Source organism: Lampetra fluviatilis, chromosome 37, assembly GCF_964198595.1.
Source record: "Lampetra fluviatilis chromosome 37, kcLamFluv1.1, whole genome shotgun sequence".
NCBI classification, from domain to species: Eukaryota; Metazoa; Chordata; class Hyperoartia; order Petromyzontiformes; family Petromyzontidae; genus Lampetra; species Lampetra fluviatilis.
In genome coordinates, this window is record NC_136311.1 from 9,151,193 (window position 1) to 9,169,594 (window position 18,402).

General features: G+C 44.0%; 1 protein-coding gene across 3 annotated transcripts; it reads right to left on the minus strand.

Annotated features, from left to right (window-relative positions):
- Nucleotides 1–1,876: 1,876 nt before the first annotated feature.
- LOC144945336 (glutathione S-transferase theta-1-like) lies at nucleotides 1,877–17,623 on the minus strand. 3 transcript variants are annotated; one of them, XM_078873788.1, is made up of 6 exons: nucleotides 17,321–17,623; nucleotides 9,098–9,239; nucleotides 8,345–8,432; nucleotides 6,162–6,312; nucleotides 4,645–4,821; nucleotides 1,877–2,985 (listed from the first exon to the last, which is right to left on the minus strand). In XM_078873788.1, exons 2-6 carry the CDS (start codon nucleotides 9,207–9,209, stop codon nucleotides 2,779–2,781), a joined length of 735 nt encoding a protein of 244 aa, XP_078729914.1. In that variant the 5' UTR covers nucleotides 9,210–9,239; nucleotides 17,321–17,623; the 3' UTR covers nucleotides 1,877–2,778. The 3 variants fall into 3 exon arrangements, with proteins under 3 accessions (XP_078729914.1, XP_078729915.1, XP_078729916.1); XM_078873789.1 differs by lacking the exon at nucleotides 17,321–17,623 and adding an exon at nucleotides 12,479–12,579; XM_078873790.1 differs by lacking the exon at nucleotides 17,321–17,623 and adding an exon at nucleotides 11,659–11,677.
- Between the last annotated feature and the right edge of the window lie 779 nt (nucleotides 17,624–18,402).

Genomic DNA, 18,402 nt, shown 5'->3' on the forward strand with positions numbered 1-18,402 from the left:
TTAGTCTAAAACAGCTGCAAAAGTCCAGGCCAGAAAAAAATGTTTCTTTTTGTTGACCAGTGTAATTTATAAGTCGCCATCTTGTCCAATATTATAATTTTGTTCCAATAACAGACATTTCACGTGAATATTTCCACTCATTTTATACGCAGACTTCAAACCGACCAAAACACATTTACAATGAGATATACAGGGCCCAATTAATTGTCCATTGCCGCGTTTTATTAGCAATGGCTACGTCGAGTGACAAACTCCACCGCATTCCACAATTTTACTTGCGTGGCTAATTTTACCCTCTGTGGACCACATTCTAACACGGTGGAGTCTGCACCGCAGAATGGGATGAACTGGGCAAGGTTAAAATGCATCCAGGGTGGACATAGGGCAAGAGGGACGACATTGTCGAAACTTAACCAACTTCGATCTAAAGCTTTCGTGACTGCAAGGATTCATCTTATTGGTTCTTTCGGTAAAGTCACGTAGAAGGAAAATAATAAAATAATAAAAATAAAACATAATAAAATAATTCTCACGACGTTTCGGCCACAACGCAAGCAGCCGTCTTCAGGTGGAGAACAGGTCTGTCGAGAAAGCAGAGTCTGTTCTCCACCTGAAGACGGCTGCTTGCGTTGTGGCCGAAACGTCGTGAGAATTATTTTATTATGTTTTATTTTTATGATTTTATTATTCTACTTCTACGTGACTTTACCGAAAGAACCAAGAAGATTAACCAACTTCCATGACCCGCTTCCAGAGGCAGAATTACAAACGCTGTGAAATGTGGCAAATTCATACAATCTGTTCGTGTATTTTGTATTTGTTGCTCGGGTTGATGGTTGGTGGTGCAGAATGGCTTCACACAAATTCCTCTTGGGAATTTGACATCAACATTTCCATGAATAGGGGCAGAATTTTTGGAAATGTATTGATGGCAGAATTTTCGTAAAATTTGGCAAAAAAAATTGGTCATGAACTGGGCCCATGGGATAATATTCTCATGTGTGTGGGTTACCAAATAAGTCTTGAACTTCTTCCATTAGCTCGGCTAACTCTGATCGCTCAACATATGAATTGTGTCCATGATATTGATCATTACATTTTTATATTGTCAATTCACACGTGTATTTTCTCCAAGTGACAAAAGCAACAGCAGGTAGCAATGTTTTAATTAGAAAACACAAAGTGTCAATAACAACAATTGCAATCCATTGTCTCTTACATTTCTACAGCATATAAATGTTACCATACAATGCGTGTACATTTATTTAAGCAGTGTGTACATATTTTTTGAGGCGTTCTGAAACAGATATTAATATTCGATTCTAATGTCTGCCTTTTAATCTCCATCTCTGTAACAGCTGAATTTGTAAGCAGGAACAATTTTTAAATTAATTATTGTCTGGTAGTTCTATTGCTCCATTAAACAAAACACATTCCTGCGGAGGGAGCTGGTAGGAACGTTGGGTTGCTCGGTCAATGGCCAGGGTCAACGGCGGCGTGGTGTATTCCGTAAATATGCCCGACTGTGAGGGCGGGCACAAGCTGGCGTGAGTAGGTTAAACGTTGAGTTTTATAAGGGCACCACGGGGTGACCAGGCCCTCCCCACCCAGCCCCATCCCTCCCACCCCCCCACCCACCACCCTCCCCACCCCCCACCCTCCCCACCCCCCACCCTCCCCACCCAGCCCCTCCCCACCCTCCCCACCCTGCCCCTCCCCACCCAGCCCCACCCTCCCCACCCAGCCCCTCCCCACCCTCCCCTCCCCACCCAGCCCCTCCCGACCCTCCCCACCCAGCCCCTCCCCACCCTCCCCACCCAGCCTCTCCCTCCCCACCCAGCCCCTCCCCACCCTCCCCTCTCCACCCAACCCCACCCCTCCCATTTTTGGATGCACGACGGATGGACACAATAATCCCCTGTGAGCTGGTGGAACCAGGAGGTTCCTACCAGTAATACACAAGACACAAAAGCGATCACACTCCCATAACAATATGCCAAATACAGACAAAAATAACGTCATATATTTATTACCGAGCGTTCAAAAGGTAATTGCCAAAGAATTTGTCCCTTAAGGATGCGATGCTTCACTATCTCCTCATTCGATGGCTCCAACACTCAGATTCGTGTGGCTCAGGCCCAAAATCAGCTTGGGGGACTAAAGGCCTCCAAGGCGAAACCAAATGGGCGTTCATTTTTATTCCACTGAGAACCAAGTTGCCTCATACTCAATCACAGACTCATTGGATCAACTCTGGGGATCGTTGTATGCGTATACATCTGATGGAGTCACGTATTCATTATTAAAGGATGTGCATGAATGTATCATATCAATATTGTTACCAGTGTAAGTTTCTGTAAAGTGCAGTCTGTTGCTTGGTGTAGGTGATGGTCAAAATAAGTACTGCATTGCATTTTTATAAAAACCCTATTAATAATGCTGTATTGCTTGACCCATTACACAGCAACTTTTTGTGTTATTCCAGTACGGTTATTTAAATTATTGATAAAACTATGAAAATAAAAACAATGTTAAGGTGATTAATTATAATTAGCTAAATAGAATGCATATTGTAAATGGTGGCTGTGATAACTATTGCGCAGGATTTATTAAAAGCATGCGTAAACTTTAAAAATAACGTTTGTAACAAAATACCACGGTTCACATAAATAACCAAACTTATTTTTAAAGTTTACCGTTTGTGGTGGCTCAGAAGTCGTAAATTGTTACAGGCCTCTTCGTATTATATGGGATTACTGGTTACCAACATCGTTCAGTTCACACTGCCATTTTGAGCTTACTAAACAGGTACTGGGCAAGGCCCTCTTTCTCAGCTGGCTCCATGTCCAGCAGGGCTGAATGGCTGTTCAGTATCTTCCCATTCACCTCTTCCAGAACCTCCTTGCCCAGGAAGGTCTCCACCCTCTGTCTCCACGCCAACAGCTTATGCCGGTCCTTGAGAACGTCATGCCCTGCTCCCATGGGCTGCCGGAAGAAAAAAAAATGGGAATTAAGTCGTTTTCGCTTGTACAATAAACATTTCATAATCAACGTTTTTGGATTTAGATCGCGTTATTTATAAATGTGTCGCAACCCTCCACCACCCGACATGGCCAATCAGTAAAAAAAGTGTCACGTTGACAAAAGACAAATAGTTCACTGCTTTAGCCCACCGGTGTGTTGAAGCGTGAAACCACAACATTTACAAATTTTTTGAGTACCCGATGATTTGCCCGATGATGCTGGATGCAATTACCAGCGAAACGTCGTACTCAAAAATTGTGAATGTTGTGGTTTCACGCTTCAACACACCGGTGGGCTAGAGCAGTGAACTATTTGTCTTTTGTCAACGTGACACTTTTTTACTGATTGGCCGTGTCGGGTGGTGGAGGGTTACGACACATTTATAAATAACGCGATCTAAACCCAAAAACGTTGATTATAAATAATATTGGTCGCGAAAGCCTACGCGTTAAAATAAACATTTTGTCAGCTTCATTTAAAACAACAATCACCGTAGCACCAAAACTGTCATCATTCCTTTCCATCCCACTTCCATGGCAAGGCCCAGAATTCCTAGACTTTGGAATAGCAGATTTGTACAATTGTGATTACCTAAGTTACGCACTAAGATTTATGCAAAATGTAATTGTGCATTTTTCCCACATTATTTTCGTGTGAACTTCAATTTGGCCAAGATGTCTTATGAGCATTATTCAAGTGCACAATCATTCATATGAATGACACTGGCCAGGAGAGGTTGGCAAATGTTTAACAGCATAATTGGATAATGATTTAAATGCAGCTTTTCAAAGTACCTTGCTTCAAATTACAGGCTTTCTTAACAGAACATGGGAATGTGTAGTGAGCCCAAGCCAATAATCTGGATGTACCGTTAATCTGAAACAATTAAATACATTTTCCTAAGTCTACGTATTTATTGGTAACACGCCGCTCCTTGTTTACTTTAGTCAGATACACCAAGAAAACATACAGCTCCAAGAATGAGATTTGTAATGATGCACAATCATTGTTTATATAGAAACTATATCCAAAATGCAAGTCATCATCAATGAAAGTCAAGTGAAAGTGTACCTGTCTGTGAAATAATACTTTAAATAAACAAGCCAAGCAAAAAATAAACGTGAACATAAGACTATGACATTCTTTTTTTAAACAATGTAGGGTTAAGTACTACAATCCCAGATTCAAGTCTCCAGTTTTAAGGGTGCTCCAAAACTCACTTGTGTTTTATTGTGCGGATCACTCAATGGGATTTACATACTCGATTACAAAATTGTTTGCTGGCTGGCGGGATGGAGGAAGGGACTGATGGAAAGTCACATCCAAAGAACATGGAATTCCTGAGCCGCTGGAAATTCGTTTATCCGATAATGTGGATACTTTTAAGTCTTGTCTAAAAACACATTTTCTAAGCTAGTTTATTCTATTTAGCTCCTCCTTCTCTCTCAGCCTTTCCTTAAACTTGTTCTTACAAGTCGCCTTGAGACATTAGTGCAAGGCGCCTTACAAATAAAATATAAATTTTGTATTAACATGCGGTTTGCTAAATAATCCGATAAAAGATCATCTGTATGCAGGGTGCACAAGCAGCCAGAGGACCCACGTGTTTGCAGGCAGTACCTGCATGAGGTCACTGTAGGCAAAGAGGTCTGCGATAGAGATTTGATCTCCGCAAAGGAAGGCGTCATCTTGCAGGTAGTACGCCTCCAGGTGCTTCAGACACAGTTCCAGGCCCTTCATGATATCGGCAATTTTCTGCTCTTGGACCGGCTGCCCTGTCAGGCCAGGCAGCACGCCCTGGCACCCAGAACATAATTATCATTATTTAAACTTGCAATGTACCACACGGTATTTTGTCACACTTGAAGCAAGAAAATGACTCAGATGTGCGAGGAACCACAGACAAGTGGGAAAGGTAGCCAGCTGATGAACCAGCGACAAACTCCCCTCCCCACACAAGCTCTGCGATCCTACATTTATTTAGGTGTTAATGGCCAATTAATGAGCTTTTACACGTGGGAGAAAACCCACACGTGCTAGCGGGCAACCTGCACTGGATCAGAACGATGACGTATGGTCAAACAAAGCTCCATGACTGCTGACGGGGTAGGGAGGCCTTCATTCCACAGAGGATTAACAAAAGGGCTGAACGTGATTACTATTAAGCGCTAATGTGGTTCAGGAATCGGCGCATTCGCCAGCGAGTATGTTTGCGCACACCAGTGGTCGGATTCCTATGAATCCCCGGTATTTGAATGTCTTGATATTACTAATTTAACAACAAAGTATGCTATCAGCCATTGCGTTTGTGACAGAATGAATTGCATGTCGATGTATTAGGATTTTGGACTTTTTTTTTTATTTCGTTACAGTTTATTGTCGACATTCCTAAAATGTGTACAGTTAGCCAACTGGAATAAAAGCCACTTAGCCAAGTCTGGTTAATGTGGCTTCATGGGGATCACTTTCGTAAGTGCGCGTGGAGGGGTAGTGTAGTGGTCAGCCCACTGTGTTACGAACCTGACTACCCGAGTACCATTCGCGCTCACAGCTAACATTAGTGACGAAGATCCGAACTGGTCCAGTGCCTTCCATGCGGGGAGACAAAGGTGGCCGGGCGTGGTTCTGACATCACCATCCCCCCTTGTGCACCATGTCAGCCTTACGAGGTGTTCACCAACAGCACTTGCCCCAACAGTCTGTCAACTCCTTGGTTCTTTCGGTAAAGTCACGTAGAAGGGAAATAATAAAATAATAAAAAATGTACATAATAAAATACAATTCTCATGACGTTTCGGCCACAACGCAAGCAGCCGTCCTCAGGTGAAGAACAGGTCTGTCGGATAGACAGCGTCTGAATGAGAACAGGTCTGTCGGAAAGACAGCGTCTGAATGAGATGCTGTCTTTCCGACAGACCTGTTCTTCACCTGAGGACGGCTGCTTGCGTTGTGGCCGAAACGTCGTGAGAATCGTATTTTATTATGTTTAATTTTTATTATTTTATTATTTCCCTTCTACGTGACTTTACCGAAAGAACCAAGAAGATGAATCCCTGCAGTCACGAAAGCTTCAAATCGAAATTTAGTCTGTCAACTCACAGGGGGATCTTTGTCGTACACGTGCGTGCGCTCTGCACCTCAAGAACGAGCAGCATGGAGCAGGGCGGCCGGATGGAGGTGTGCTGCCAAGCCAGGTACTCGTCCACGCGGGCGCGGCGCTGCAGATCGGCCGGGTACCAGTGGTCGGCCAAGCCGTGCCGGCAAGCGAGGTACTTGCTGATGGCGACGCTGTCAGCGCAAAACGTTCGAAGGAGGAAAGATGAGAGAGACTCCAAAAGAGTCATACCGCATTTTTGTACAGGTTTGTGTTGTGCTTAACAGGTCCATATGGCAGGGGTGAGGAATCTATGGCCCCCCGAACGCTTGTGACTCACGACTTCATTTCATACGGCCAGAGGCAACACGAGGCGTACCACGTCTAGACGGCACCCAAACAATAATTACACTAGTCAACAAAAAAAAAAACTTATTTTTCTGGCCTGGACTTTTGCAGCTGTTTTAGATTAATTTCAGGGTGCTGATTCCAAATCTGATCTCAGATTTGCTCTATCACATCATTTTTATGCTATCGGCATACCCCATTTTCATTGATTTTACCCGAAATTAACTCTGTCACTTATGATTGCAAGTTGTTGCGAGTCAATGACTGCTTTAGTGTTAAAATATGGTGCTGCATTTTTAGGATTGTGTGTTTATAATATCATTTCATGTAGATATCCACATTTATTTAATATTTTTCTTCTGCAGTTTTTATTGAAAATGCAATATTTGATATCTCAAAAACCTGATGTGATAGACAAAAACTGATGCCAGATTTGGAATAAGCACCCCAAAAATACTTTAACACCTTTGGAATACCTTATGCCAGAAAAAGTGTGTTGACCAGTGTTATCCATCACTGTAAGCATATTAGCTGCACCGATCGGGTACTAGAGGACATGCTTTTTTTTTACCCAACTATATCACGCTCTCAGTCAATCCTGTGCGTCTTCATGTTGGAGCCTCGCCAAAAGGCATTTGAAAGTCATATTTGGCCCTCGGTAAAAAAAAGGTTCCAAAACCCGAATATGTTCGGGGAAGATTATTGCCTTGAACATCTGGCAACCTGGCAGCATTGTTTTAAGGACCAGACTGCTGATGTTGGTGTCAGGCCAGACATGTTAAACTGCTCCAGGGTTTTCCCAGCTCAAGCAAATGTTGCTGAATAACATAAAACGAGAGGTGGACTCATTCCTGTTTATTATCACGTGACATTAGCTGTGCCCTACGGAAGATTTGACATCACAAGCTTTGATTTGAAGCTTTCGTGACTGCAGGAATCCATCATACTATTTGGTTCTTTCGGTAGAGTGACGTAGATAGAAAAGTAATAGATCACGACGTTTCGATCGCAACACAAGCGACCGTCATCAGGTGAAACAAACACTCCTGTTGTTCTCCTGCTGTGTTTGTCTCACCTGATCGAAACGTCGTGATCTATTAATTTTCTATCTACGTCACTTTACCGAAAGAACCAAAGAGTATTGCAAGCTTTGTAGCTTGAGACCTTTCCTATTTAAAAAAAACAAACTTAGAAACTCACTCACAGCCAAGCGCCTAATTCCAAGGCACTTTACAGCAATTATATGGGTGTATATGAGATGGTAGTGGTTGAGTGGGGTTAGTAAAAGTGGTGGTGTAGTTTTGGTGACAGGAGAAGAGGCAGGGAAACTTAAGGAGAGGTTAAAGCAAGGCCGTATTATGCAATTGGCACAGTAGGCACTGTGCCTTGGGCCTACGAAAACAAAAATGTGACCATGTTTATTTGTTTGTATGATAAATGTTTTTACATCTTCTTGAATACATAGATTTATATACAGCAAGGAAAGGCACAGTGTATATATATAAAGAGGCAGGGTCATGTCAATGCCAATCTTTTTTTTTTTTACAAAAGGTGACATGAATTACCACTGGAGATGAAGTTTTGTGATTTTTTTTTATCTGCAGCGCACACAGCGCCCTCCCATCGAACGAGGGCACAAACTAAACGATGAGCGTATCAGCAGTAACGGCATCTGTCCAGCGGCGTGAGAAACAAGCGAGTGACCGCGGCGGAGGCAGTGACATGGGGGCAGCAGCAGTACCAACTGCAGAGTTATCACCGAAGGCCTACGAGACGCAAGTGCACTAAGGCCTACAAGAACCTTAATCGGGCCCTGGGTTAAAGTCAGGTTTGAAATAAAAGCCGTATGAGTGGATAGGTGGAAACAACTCCACAAACCTCTCAGTGAGACGAAAGCCATTGTCCACAATCACAGGCACAAGCTTCAGAGGGTTCACCTTGCCGAACTCCTCTGTCTGGTTCTCCCCTGAAAACCAACAGCATACGTTAACCGAGTCATAGAGTTAAACAACAACATCAGTTTAACACGCGACCCATAGACTCACCACACAGAGACCCACAGACTCACCACACAGAGACCCACAGACTCACCACACAGAGACCCATAGACTCATTACACAGAGACCCATAGACTCACTCACACAGAGACCCACAGACTCACCACACAGTGACCCACAGACTCACCACACAGAGACCCACAGACTCACCACACAGAGACCCACAGACTCACCACACAGAGACCCACAGACTCATCACACAGAGACCCATAGACTCACCACACCAACATTATCGACGAGAGGTTTTTGGGTTAGATTGTGTGAATATAAATGTGTCGTTAAACCCGCCACCACCCGACCCAGCAATCTCGTAAAGTTTGTCACGAAAACAAAACGTGCCAATTCCTTACTAGTTCAGCACACCAGTGTGTTGGAGAGTAAACCCACAACATCTACAATTCCAGCCCCATGCTTTGGGGGGGGGGGCGGCCTCGTGCTTCAGCGTCACGGTGTCAGATGTAATATTTCCAATTTAATTTAAAGACATTGGAAGGCCCACACGGTGCGATTTACCCCGGGGGCCATGCACCCCCCCCCCCCTCCCCGAGACGCGCCACCCAGGATCACGACGCACCTTTCTCCAGGCATTTGGCATGAGCTGTGAACTCGATTCCACCCTTCTTGAGCAGGAGGAGCACAGAACGGCACGGGGAAGCAGACAGGTCGAAGTACACCTCCAGGCCCATGGCTGCACAAAGGCCACAAAACTCTCACACCTGCCAGCAATACAAAAACAAATGAGAGAGGCGTCAGTGGAATTGGTGTAAATAATTAACATCTTACTTGAGGAGTGCCAAATGGCTTTCTTGGTCGATGTTAATGAAACGGTGTGTCCATATTGTGAACCAAACAGCTGAATACAACGCGGTATTAATACACCGTGCAGTGCTAATTGTGGACACGCGCGGTTCAAGGAATGGTCACGTGTCCGTCAGCTAGCGTGGCAGGTTTTAGAACTGCATTGATTGCTCCAAGTGAATTGAGTCAATCTAACCAATGTAATCTCATGCAACTCAATCACATCCCACCTGATGACGGACGCTTGTGTTGCGCCCGAAACGTCGTGATTTTTTTTTATTTTATACCCACGTGACTTTACCGAAAAGACCAAAGAGTATGGATTCCTGCAGTCACGAAAGCTTCAAATCAAGATAGGATTTGCCAATGTTTACCTGTACATTTGTTTTACATGGAATCGCAAAAGAATGGACAGGATAATGACGAAATTTTTCGATTTAAAGCTTTCGTGACTGCAGGGATTCGTCTTCTTGGTTCTTACGGTAAAGTCACGTAGAAGGGAAATAATAAAATAATAAACATAAAACATAATAAAATACAATTCTCACGACGTTTCGACCACAACGCAAGACAGCGTCTGAATGACGACAGACCTGTTCTTCACCTGAGGACGGCTGCTTGCGTTGTGGCCGAAACGTCGTGAGAATTGTATTTTATTATGTTTATTTTTATTCTTTTATTATTTCCCTTCAACGTGACTTTACCGAAAGAACCAAGAAGAGGATAATGACGGTTTGTCGGGAAGGCCGTGGGCAACACCGAGAACAACCTCACGAGTAAAATTCCGTCACACAGGAGGCGCAAAGCAGTCTGGGTATTTCAAAGATGGTGGCGAAAAGGGCCGCATTGCGTCATGCAGTTTCTGGCGAAGGAAAATGTCACAACAGTTCATCTTTACAGCTGGTTAGCCGTCCAGTTCAGTGGTGCGTGTCTCCGACGCAGATGTGAGCTTGAGTGGAGTTCATAAATACATCAGCGGCGGCTCATGACATTTCCATTGGGTGGGGTTGTTGCGAGTGACCTCTGAACATATGGTATTCTAATGAAGAAAAACCTCGTCATGTTATTGGCCTTCTCGTGAAAGTTAGAGAACTGCCTACCAACGGTAGGCAGTTATAAACAATACAAAACAAAAAACAAAAGCACTCAAATTATGTCCCCATGACCCCTTTGGCACTGCCAAACCCCTTTGGCGCTGCTAAAAGCCTAAAAGAACAATGAGAGATCAGCTGACACGACTCAACAAATTAGCCAAGGCAACCAAGACACAACATATTGTGCAATAACAAAGACAAAGATCCCCCGTATAGCCTTAACAGACTGTAGGAGCAAGTGCTGTTAGCGAGCACCTAACAGGCACATACTTCATAATCAACGTTTATGGGTTAGATCGCGTTATTTATAAAGTGGCGTAACCCTCCACCACCCGACACGGCCAATCAGCAAAAAAAGTGTCACGTTGACAAAAGACAAATAGTTCACTACTTTAGCCCACCGGTGTGTTGAAGAGTGAAACCACAACATTTACAATTTTTGACTACGACGTTTCGCTGGTAATTGCATCCAGCATCATACTGTTGTACACCCACATACAGAAAAAGCTTTGATCTGTATTCACATAACCAGGCCTTTCTAGAAAAGTCTTTTCATTAGAAAAATAATTTCTCATCTCCAGCTGCTTGGCGAGGCGGTGCCCCAACGCCACTAGTGGACGAACCGCGCCTGAAATCCACGTGAATTTCATTAAAATATATGTATTATCCATACCTATCAACCCCTCATCAGCACCTAACTTATAACAGACCAATTCAGATCGTATTGGTCACCCCGTGCCCTTATAAATCTCAACGTTCATCCTACAAAGTCCCATCACAAGGGAGAAACACAAACAGACGAAAAAAAATGTGCCCGTATGGACCTGAAAACTCAATTTCCCTGTGCAAGAATCCGGGTAAACCGTATGAGTTGGCAGGTACGGTATTATCTATTATTTAACCCATTTTCAGTATATCGGAAATGCATCATAACCATCAAGTCTGTTTCCCCACAATCAGTCTGCCTGAGATATTTTACTGCCGCTCTTTGCCTATTCCTGGGCCTTTCGTTAAAGTCACGTAGATAGGTTCAAAGAAAATTATAAATAAATATGTCATGTTCTTTTCTTTGAACCTATCTCCGTGACTTCACCGTCACGAAACCTTTAAGTCAACCTCTTTTTGCCTGTTGACCACACCTTGTACGATTGAGTCAACAAGTTTCCTACAATGCATACATTGTGATTCATGCATTTGTTTAATAAAAAAAAGCCTAATTAATGTGCTAGTTAAACATAAATACCCGTTTCTCCTTGATTCAGTCGACCATCTCCGGAAAGAGTGACGTGGACAACCTATTTCGATGCTCCATCTTCCTTTAAGTGCAATTTGTGCCGTTCAATGTGCTGTGGCTTGCGTAATAGGAATTTGTACGGTCATTTCACCCTGCTTTGAATTCAACGCTCATACACTGCAACGAGCAGCAGATTAAAAAAAGCAAGCACGTTGGCATAGTAATGAACACAATGATCCGTTTTGTTCATGCTTGTTGTGGCCAGCGAGTGAATGATTGAGTGGTGGGGGCCTTTATCAACCAAAGCTTGGTTATCGTCAACTCCCCGGAATTACCATCATCGTCATGGCTGTACCAGGTACTCATGTAAATGTTGAGTTACTTAACCTCCGGGGAGGCGCATTTCCATGGATGTGTACGTGGCACAGTGAATCACTCAGCCACAGTCGTCCACGAAATGTGTTCACATTTGCGCACAGAGACAACTTCGTCTTAGCCAGACAATTTACCACCATAACTTGCCATGCAACAATGCATAGGGGGTTCGCCAATTAAAATAAATTCTTCCACTCATGAAACATGCTTCGAACAGTGCGTATAAGAACTGGTTATTCAATATATTGGCAAATTATATCGAATGTAACAAATGAGGCATTAGAAACGATATAAGGCACAACATATGAGAAAGACAATACAGCAAAGAACAAGAAACACAGTACTCTATACGAGACAAACCGTACAAACTTGACGAATTATTGATACTCGCATGAAACCACAGCCCCGGATAGCGACAATTCATCGAATCACGCGGAGATGAATCGTTACTTGCCTTGTAACAACCCAGCACGAGTTGCTAAAAGGAGACCTCTGTTGGTACCAGATGACGATCGAATCCCTTATGCCAAATGCTCAGTGGAGCTCAATCGCCCTCGGAATGGCTTTGACTCGGCAACAACAAGAGAATCCATTGAAATCCAATGGCGGGAGAGAGAGGGCCAAGGGCAAACCAATGGCTCATTGTCATTATCAACTCTGAAAATGGGTCAGGCACAGTGTTTCCCATGCCTTGCAAGTAAAGGAGATTTTCCCAGGCCAGCGAAAGGCAGGGGGTTGGCTCTGCAAACCGACCGCAACCCCCCACGTCAACACTGGCACCCAGACCGACCCCCAGAAATGAGGAAAGGATTACACTGGTCAACACACTTTTTCTGGCATTAGGTATTCCAACGGTTTTAAGGTAATTTTGGGGTGCTGATTCCAAATCTGGCATCAGTTTTTGAGATATCAAATATTGCATTTTCAATAAAAACTGGAGAAGAAAAATATTAAATATATGTGGATATCTACATACAATGATATTATAAACACACTATCCTAAAAATACAGCACCATATTTTAACACTAAAGCAGTCACTGACTCGCAACAACTTGCAATCATAAGTGACAGAGTTAATTTCGGGTAAAATCAATGAAAATGGGGTATGCCGATAGCATAAAATGAGATGTGATAGAGCAAATCTGAGATCAGATTTGAAATCAGCACCTTGAAATTAGTCTTAAACAGCTGCAAAAGTCCAGGCCAGAAAAAAGTTTTTTTTGTTGACCAGTGTTATCGAAGCAAGCCACGTTATATTTCTAAACAGCACGCCATTCACACTATTCATACCGTGTGGACATTTCGAATATCTAAAGGGTTTTATATACCGACTGGGTAGGATATGCTGCTCAGGAGTCACCGCTTGGTTCTTTGCCAATCAGTGCGTGAAAACACATGGGTACAACAAGTGCTTCCCAATAAATATATTTCAACCCGCCAACGCCTGCATACCCAGGAAAACCCCAAATAAGCTGTACTAGCTCTAGATTTGAAGCTTTCGTGACTGCAAGTATTCATATTGTTAGGTTTTTTCGGTAAAGTCACGTAGGTAAAAAATTAAAAATTACGTAGGTAATATTTTTTTTATAAAAGTAAAATGAAAATAAAATAAAAATCACGACGTTTCTGAGGCAACACAAGCTTCCGTCTTCAGGTGAAGACGTTTCTGAGGCAACACAAGCTTCCGTCTTCATGTGAAGACGGAAGCTTGTGTTGCCTCCGAAACGTCGTGATTTTTTTTATTTTATTTTTACTTTTATTAACTTTTTTTTTACCTACGTGACTTTACCGAAAAAACCTAAGAATATCATGTAACACTCTTTGGTTCTTTCGGTAAAGTCACGTAGGTATAAAATAAAATAAATCACGACGTTTCGGGCGCAACACAAGCGTCCGTCATCAGGTGGGAAAGCATAGTCTGCCGCTGAGGCAGACTGTTTTGATATAACATATACCGTCACCACCCATCATTTTTGCTGTCAACACATTTTAATGGCAATTAAAATATAATTTCGTTCGCAATATGGATTCATGCAGTCACGAAAGCTTCAAATCAAGCTCATATAATGTTTTAGTAACCACCGACTTAATCTAATAATTCCCAAAATGCATCATAACAACGTACCTTTCGTGCTATGTAGTGAGCAGCGGCCTATTTTAATCTCCAGAAGGGTGTAATGTGAGATTTAGTTATTTACCGTATACCGTCACCACCCATCATTTTTGCTGTCAACACATTTTAATAGCAATGTAAATATAATTTCGTTCGCATCCGTAACCACTAATGGCAACAGACTAAATAAAAAAAATGACAAAGAGTTATACTGAACATTACATTTGACGTTTTCATTTACACAAGGGGCATGTTTAGAAACAACCAAACTGGCACATTATTAAGGAATGTGTTTCGTTTCTTTTAAGGGCTACATTGTTGCACAAAGGATATGTTTTTTTCAATAGCTCAAATATGCCAAGCTTATACATCATTAGACCTCCTTTGCCAGTACCAAAATATAATAATAGGGTTTTTCCCCTTTTTTCTGGCAACAAACCTGGAACCTTTTTACAAGGAATAATGTGTGCATTAACCACAATACTTGTGGTCAAAATGCAAACAAAAAACACACTCTGATAATATATGCATTGTCCTTGAAACTGATTGGTCCACACCAGAGACGGCTTTCTTTTGAGCCTCGTCTCAATTGGTGCTAGACCAGAGGAGGTCTAATGATGTAGATGCTCACCCCGAGCCCTCATTACTTTGATAGTGCATTGTCTTTGAGCTGTACGCCTTTTGGCGTCCTCTGGTTTAGCACCAATTGAGACGAGGCTCAAAAGAAAGCCGTCTCTGGTGTGGACCAATCCGTTTCAAGGACAATGCATATGCTATCAGAGTGTGTTTTTTATTTGCATTTTGACCACAAGTATTGTGGTTAATGCACACATGATCCCTTGTAAAAAGGTTTCAGTTTTGTTGCCAGAAAAAAACCCTATTATTATGCCAAGCTTATTCGGGTTGTCCTGCCAAAAAACATTGACTATTAAAACAAAGCATCCCACATATTTTAAAGCTTTTCTAGCAAATTATATGATAGATCCACACAGTTGATACTGTATAGACTTTACGTACCACATTAATAAAACTTGCATGAAAGGTATGAATAAGCCACTCACGCATACAGATTCACATTTGTAAACCCACACGAAGAAACGAGCAAAACGGCTACACAGGTACACGTGCACACACACAGAGTCACTCGCATTTTATACGCAGACGCTCATTAAAGAATAATTCCATAATCAACCTAAGCAATATGAACCACAGTCAAATGTTGTAGAAAGCTCGTTTACTTGAACATGTATTACAATCCCACCAAATGGGGTCAGCTAATCTAACCCCCGAACCACACTGCTCTCTGGATGACCTTTGCAAATGACCCTTGAATTCGAGTTGTAGATTTTCACTTCTCGTCGTACATTTTTACGAAGGTGTCTATCACAAATATGCATCTTTCACGGACGCAAAGTCGGAACAGTACAGTGCTGAACATTTGCCTACTACTGAACCGCACACAATAAGTCTTCGACAATCACGATGTCACACAATTTTTGTCCCTGGGTTGTAAGTGTTATTTTTTCAATGCTTATGCCTAAAAAGTATTGAAAATGACTATTATTCCCCATAAACTTTGCATTTTCTGACCAGGACTTTACGTGAAGGAATGACACAAACGCACACCACGTTTTCTCATTGAAAATAGGTACATTTCAAAATACCACTGTCCTGATCACAAAAGCAAAGTTGGTGGCGGATTAATAGCCATACTCTTTGGTTCTTTCGGTAAAGTCACGTAGGTATAAAATAAAATAAATCACGACGTTTCGGGCGCAACACAAGCGTCCGTCATCAGGTGGCAAAGCATGGTCTGCTGCGTGATTTATTTTATTTTCTACCTACGTGACTTTACCGAAAGAACCAAAGAGTAAGGATTCCTGCAGTCACGAAAGCTTCAAAACAAGATTGAAATAATAGCCATTTTCTGCACTTTTGAGGCATAAGCAATTATGCTATAAATATCCTTGCTCAGCTTCTGAGATGTGACGAGATCTGGGGGAGCTTACAATCCAAAGAAGGTCTGCGGTTAGATTCGATCTCCAGGTGTGGCAGCCAACTTGTCTGTTGTGTGAATCCTCCCCCCTGTTACTCGGTCCACCCAAGCAGTACTGCACAGTAGTATCAATGGGTCACAGCGCACCAGTTCTGGATCGATGGGGCCCTTCCCAAGACGTCTGGTGGTGCAGCGTGGAAGAGTAGGCCAAATCCCATTTTAGCCGGAGCGCTCGAGAGAGCTCCCTCTGGTCAGAAGACCCTTGCCGCCAGCAAGTGTCTTCAAGTAGGCAATTTGGAAGGGCTCGTTTCCTTTACAAACCTCTTTCATTCTCTTTGTGCCGGTCGCCTTTTGGCGCTGTCCTCTGTTCTAACACTGAGACGAGACTGTCTAAAGAAAAGCTGTCTTCATTGTGGACCAATCAGTTTCAAAGACAACGCATCATCATATACTACCAGAGCATAGCTTTTTTTTGTTTGCATGTTGCACAACCACAAGGATATGTGGTTAACGCAGTAAGTACATGATTCCTTGCAAAATGTTTCAGTTTGGTGTTGGAACATTTTAACACATCCTGATTTATTGCCAGCAAGGTGTCAAAACGATTCTTTAATCTCCTGTACGGATTTGCTGCGATCGTACGCAAGAGCGGAATGAAGTTAAATACCGCAAGGGGTTTGGTGGAAGGATGGGCGACTTGAGTTGACAACTTTTCGAGTCACACCACGCAGCCAGTCACACTCCGGATTAAGCTGAGCTACGATTTTTTTGTGTGCGCGTGTGTGTGGTGTGTGTATGCGTGTGTGTGTGTGTGGTGTGTGTGTGGTGTGTGTGTGTGGTGTGTGTGTGTGCTGTGTGTGGTTGTGCTGTGTGTGGTGTGTGTGTGTGTGATGTGTGTGTGGTGTGTGTGCGTGTGTTGTGTGTGTAGTGTGTGTGTGTGATGTGTGTGTGGTGTGTGCGTGTGTGTGCGTGTGTGTGGTGGTGTTTGTGTGCGTGTGTGTGGTGTGTGTGTGGTGTGTGGCGTGTGTGTGGTGTGTGTGCGTATGGCGTGTGTGTGCGCGTGTGTGTGTGGTGTCCGTGTGTCCGTGTGTGCGTGGTATGTGAGCAAATCAACGCCGAGCGGTTAAACTCAACTATACAGAGGCAGCCAACTCAAGCGATACGCGAATTCATCGTTCAAACTTACGACTCTCTTGTCTGGCAGGAAGGAAGGTGATACCGAAGACACCGCCAGCAGCAGCAGCAGCAACAAGCACGCGGTGCTGTAGGAATGAGCGTGATGTGTTGCGCCTGTGCATTAAATACACCACAGCCAGCAACCCAGAGCGCGTGCGTGTGTGGCTCTGTGTGTGTGGGGCTCTGTGTGTGTGGGGCTCTGTGTGTGTGGGGCTCTGTGTGTGTGTGGCTCTGTGTGTGTGGGGCTCTGTGTGTGTGGGGCTCTGTGTGCGTGTGGCTCTGTGTGTGTGGGGCTCTGTGTGCGTGTGTGGCTCTGTGTGTGTGTGTGGCTCTGTGTGCGTGTGGCTCTGTGTGTGTGTGTGGCTCTGTGTGTGTGGGGCTCTGTGTGCGTGTGTGGCTCTGTGTGTGTGTGTGGCTCTGTGTGCGTGTGGCTCTGTGTGCGTGTGTGGCTCTGTGTGTGTGGGGCTCTGTGCGTGTGTGGCTCTGTGCGTGTGGGGCTCTGTGTGCGTGTGTGGCTCTGTGCGCGTGTGGCTCTGTGTGTGTGTGGCTCTGTGTGTGTGGGGCTCTGTGTGCGTGTGGCTCTGTGCGCGTGTGGCTCTGTGTGTGTGTGGCTCTGTGTGTGTGTGTGGCTCTGTGTGTGTGTGGCTCTGTGTGCGTGGGGCTCTGTGCGCGTGTGGCTCTGTGCGTGTGTGGCTCTGTGCGTGTGTGGCTCTGTGCGTGTGTGGCTCTGTGTGTGTGGGGCTCTGTGTGTGTGGGGCTCTGTGTGCGTGGGCTCTGTGTGCGTGTGGCTCTGTGTGTGTGTGTGGCTCTGTGTGTGTGTGTGGCTCTGTGTGCGTGTGGCTCTGTGTGTGTGTGTGGCTCTGTGTGTGTGTGGCTGTTGCTGCCCGGCTGGGGCTTTAAAGTTCGCTGTGGCATCCCCAACCCCACGGGGTTTGGGCGGTTCCTCCAGGACAGCCAATATCATCATCGTCATCATCACCACCACCGCCCACTTGTCAAGAAGAATGTGCGCACAGCATTAGCAAGCAGTAGCAAGCAGCAACAATCCACACGGAGAATAAAAAACGCCCTCGCTCTGTCATTGTCAACCCG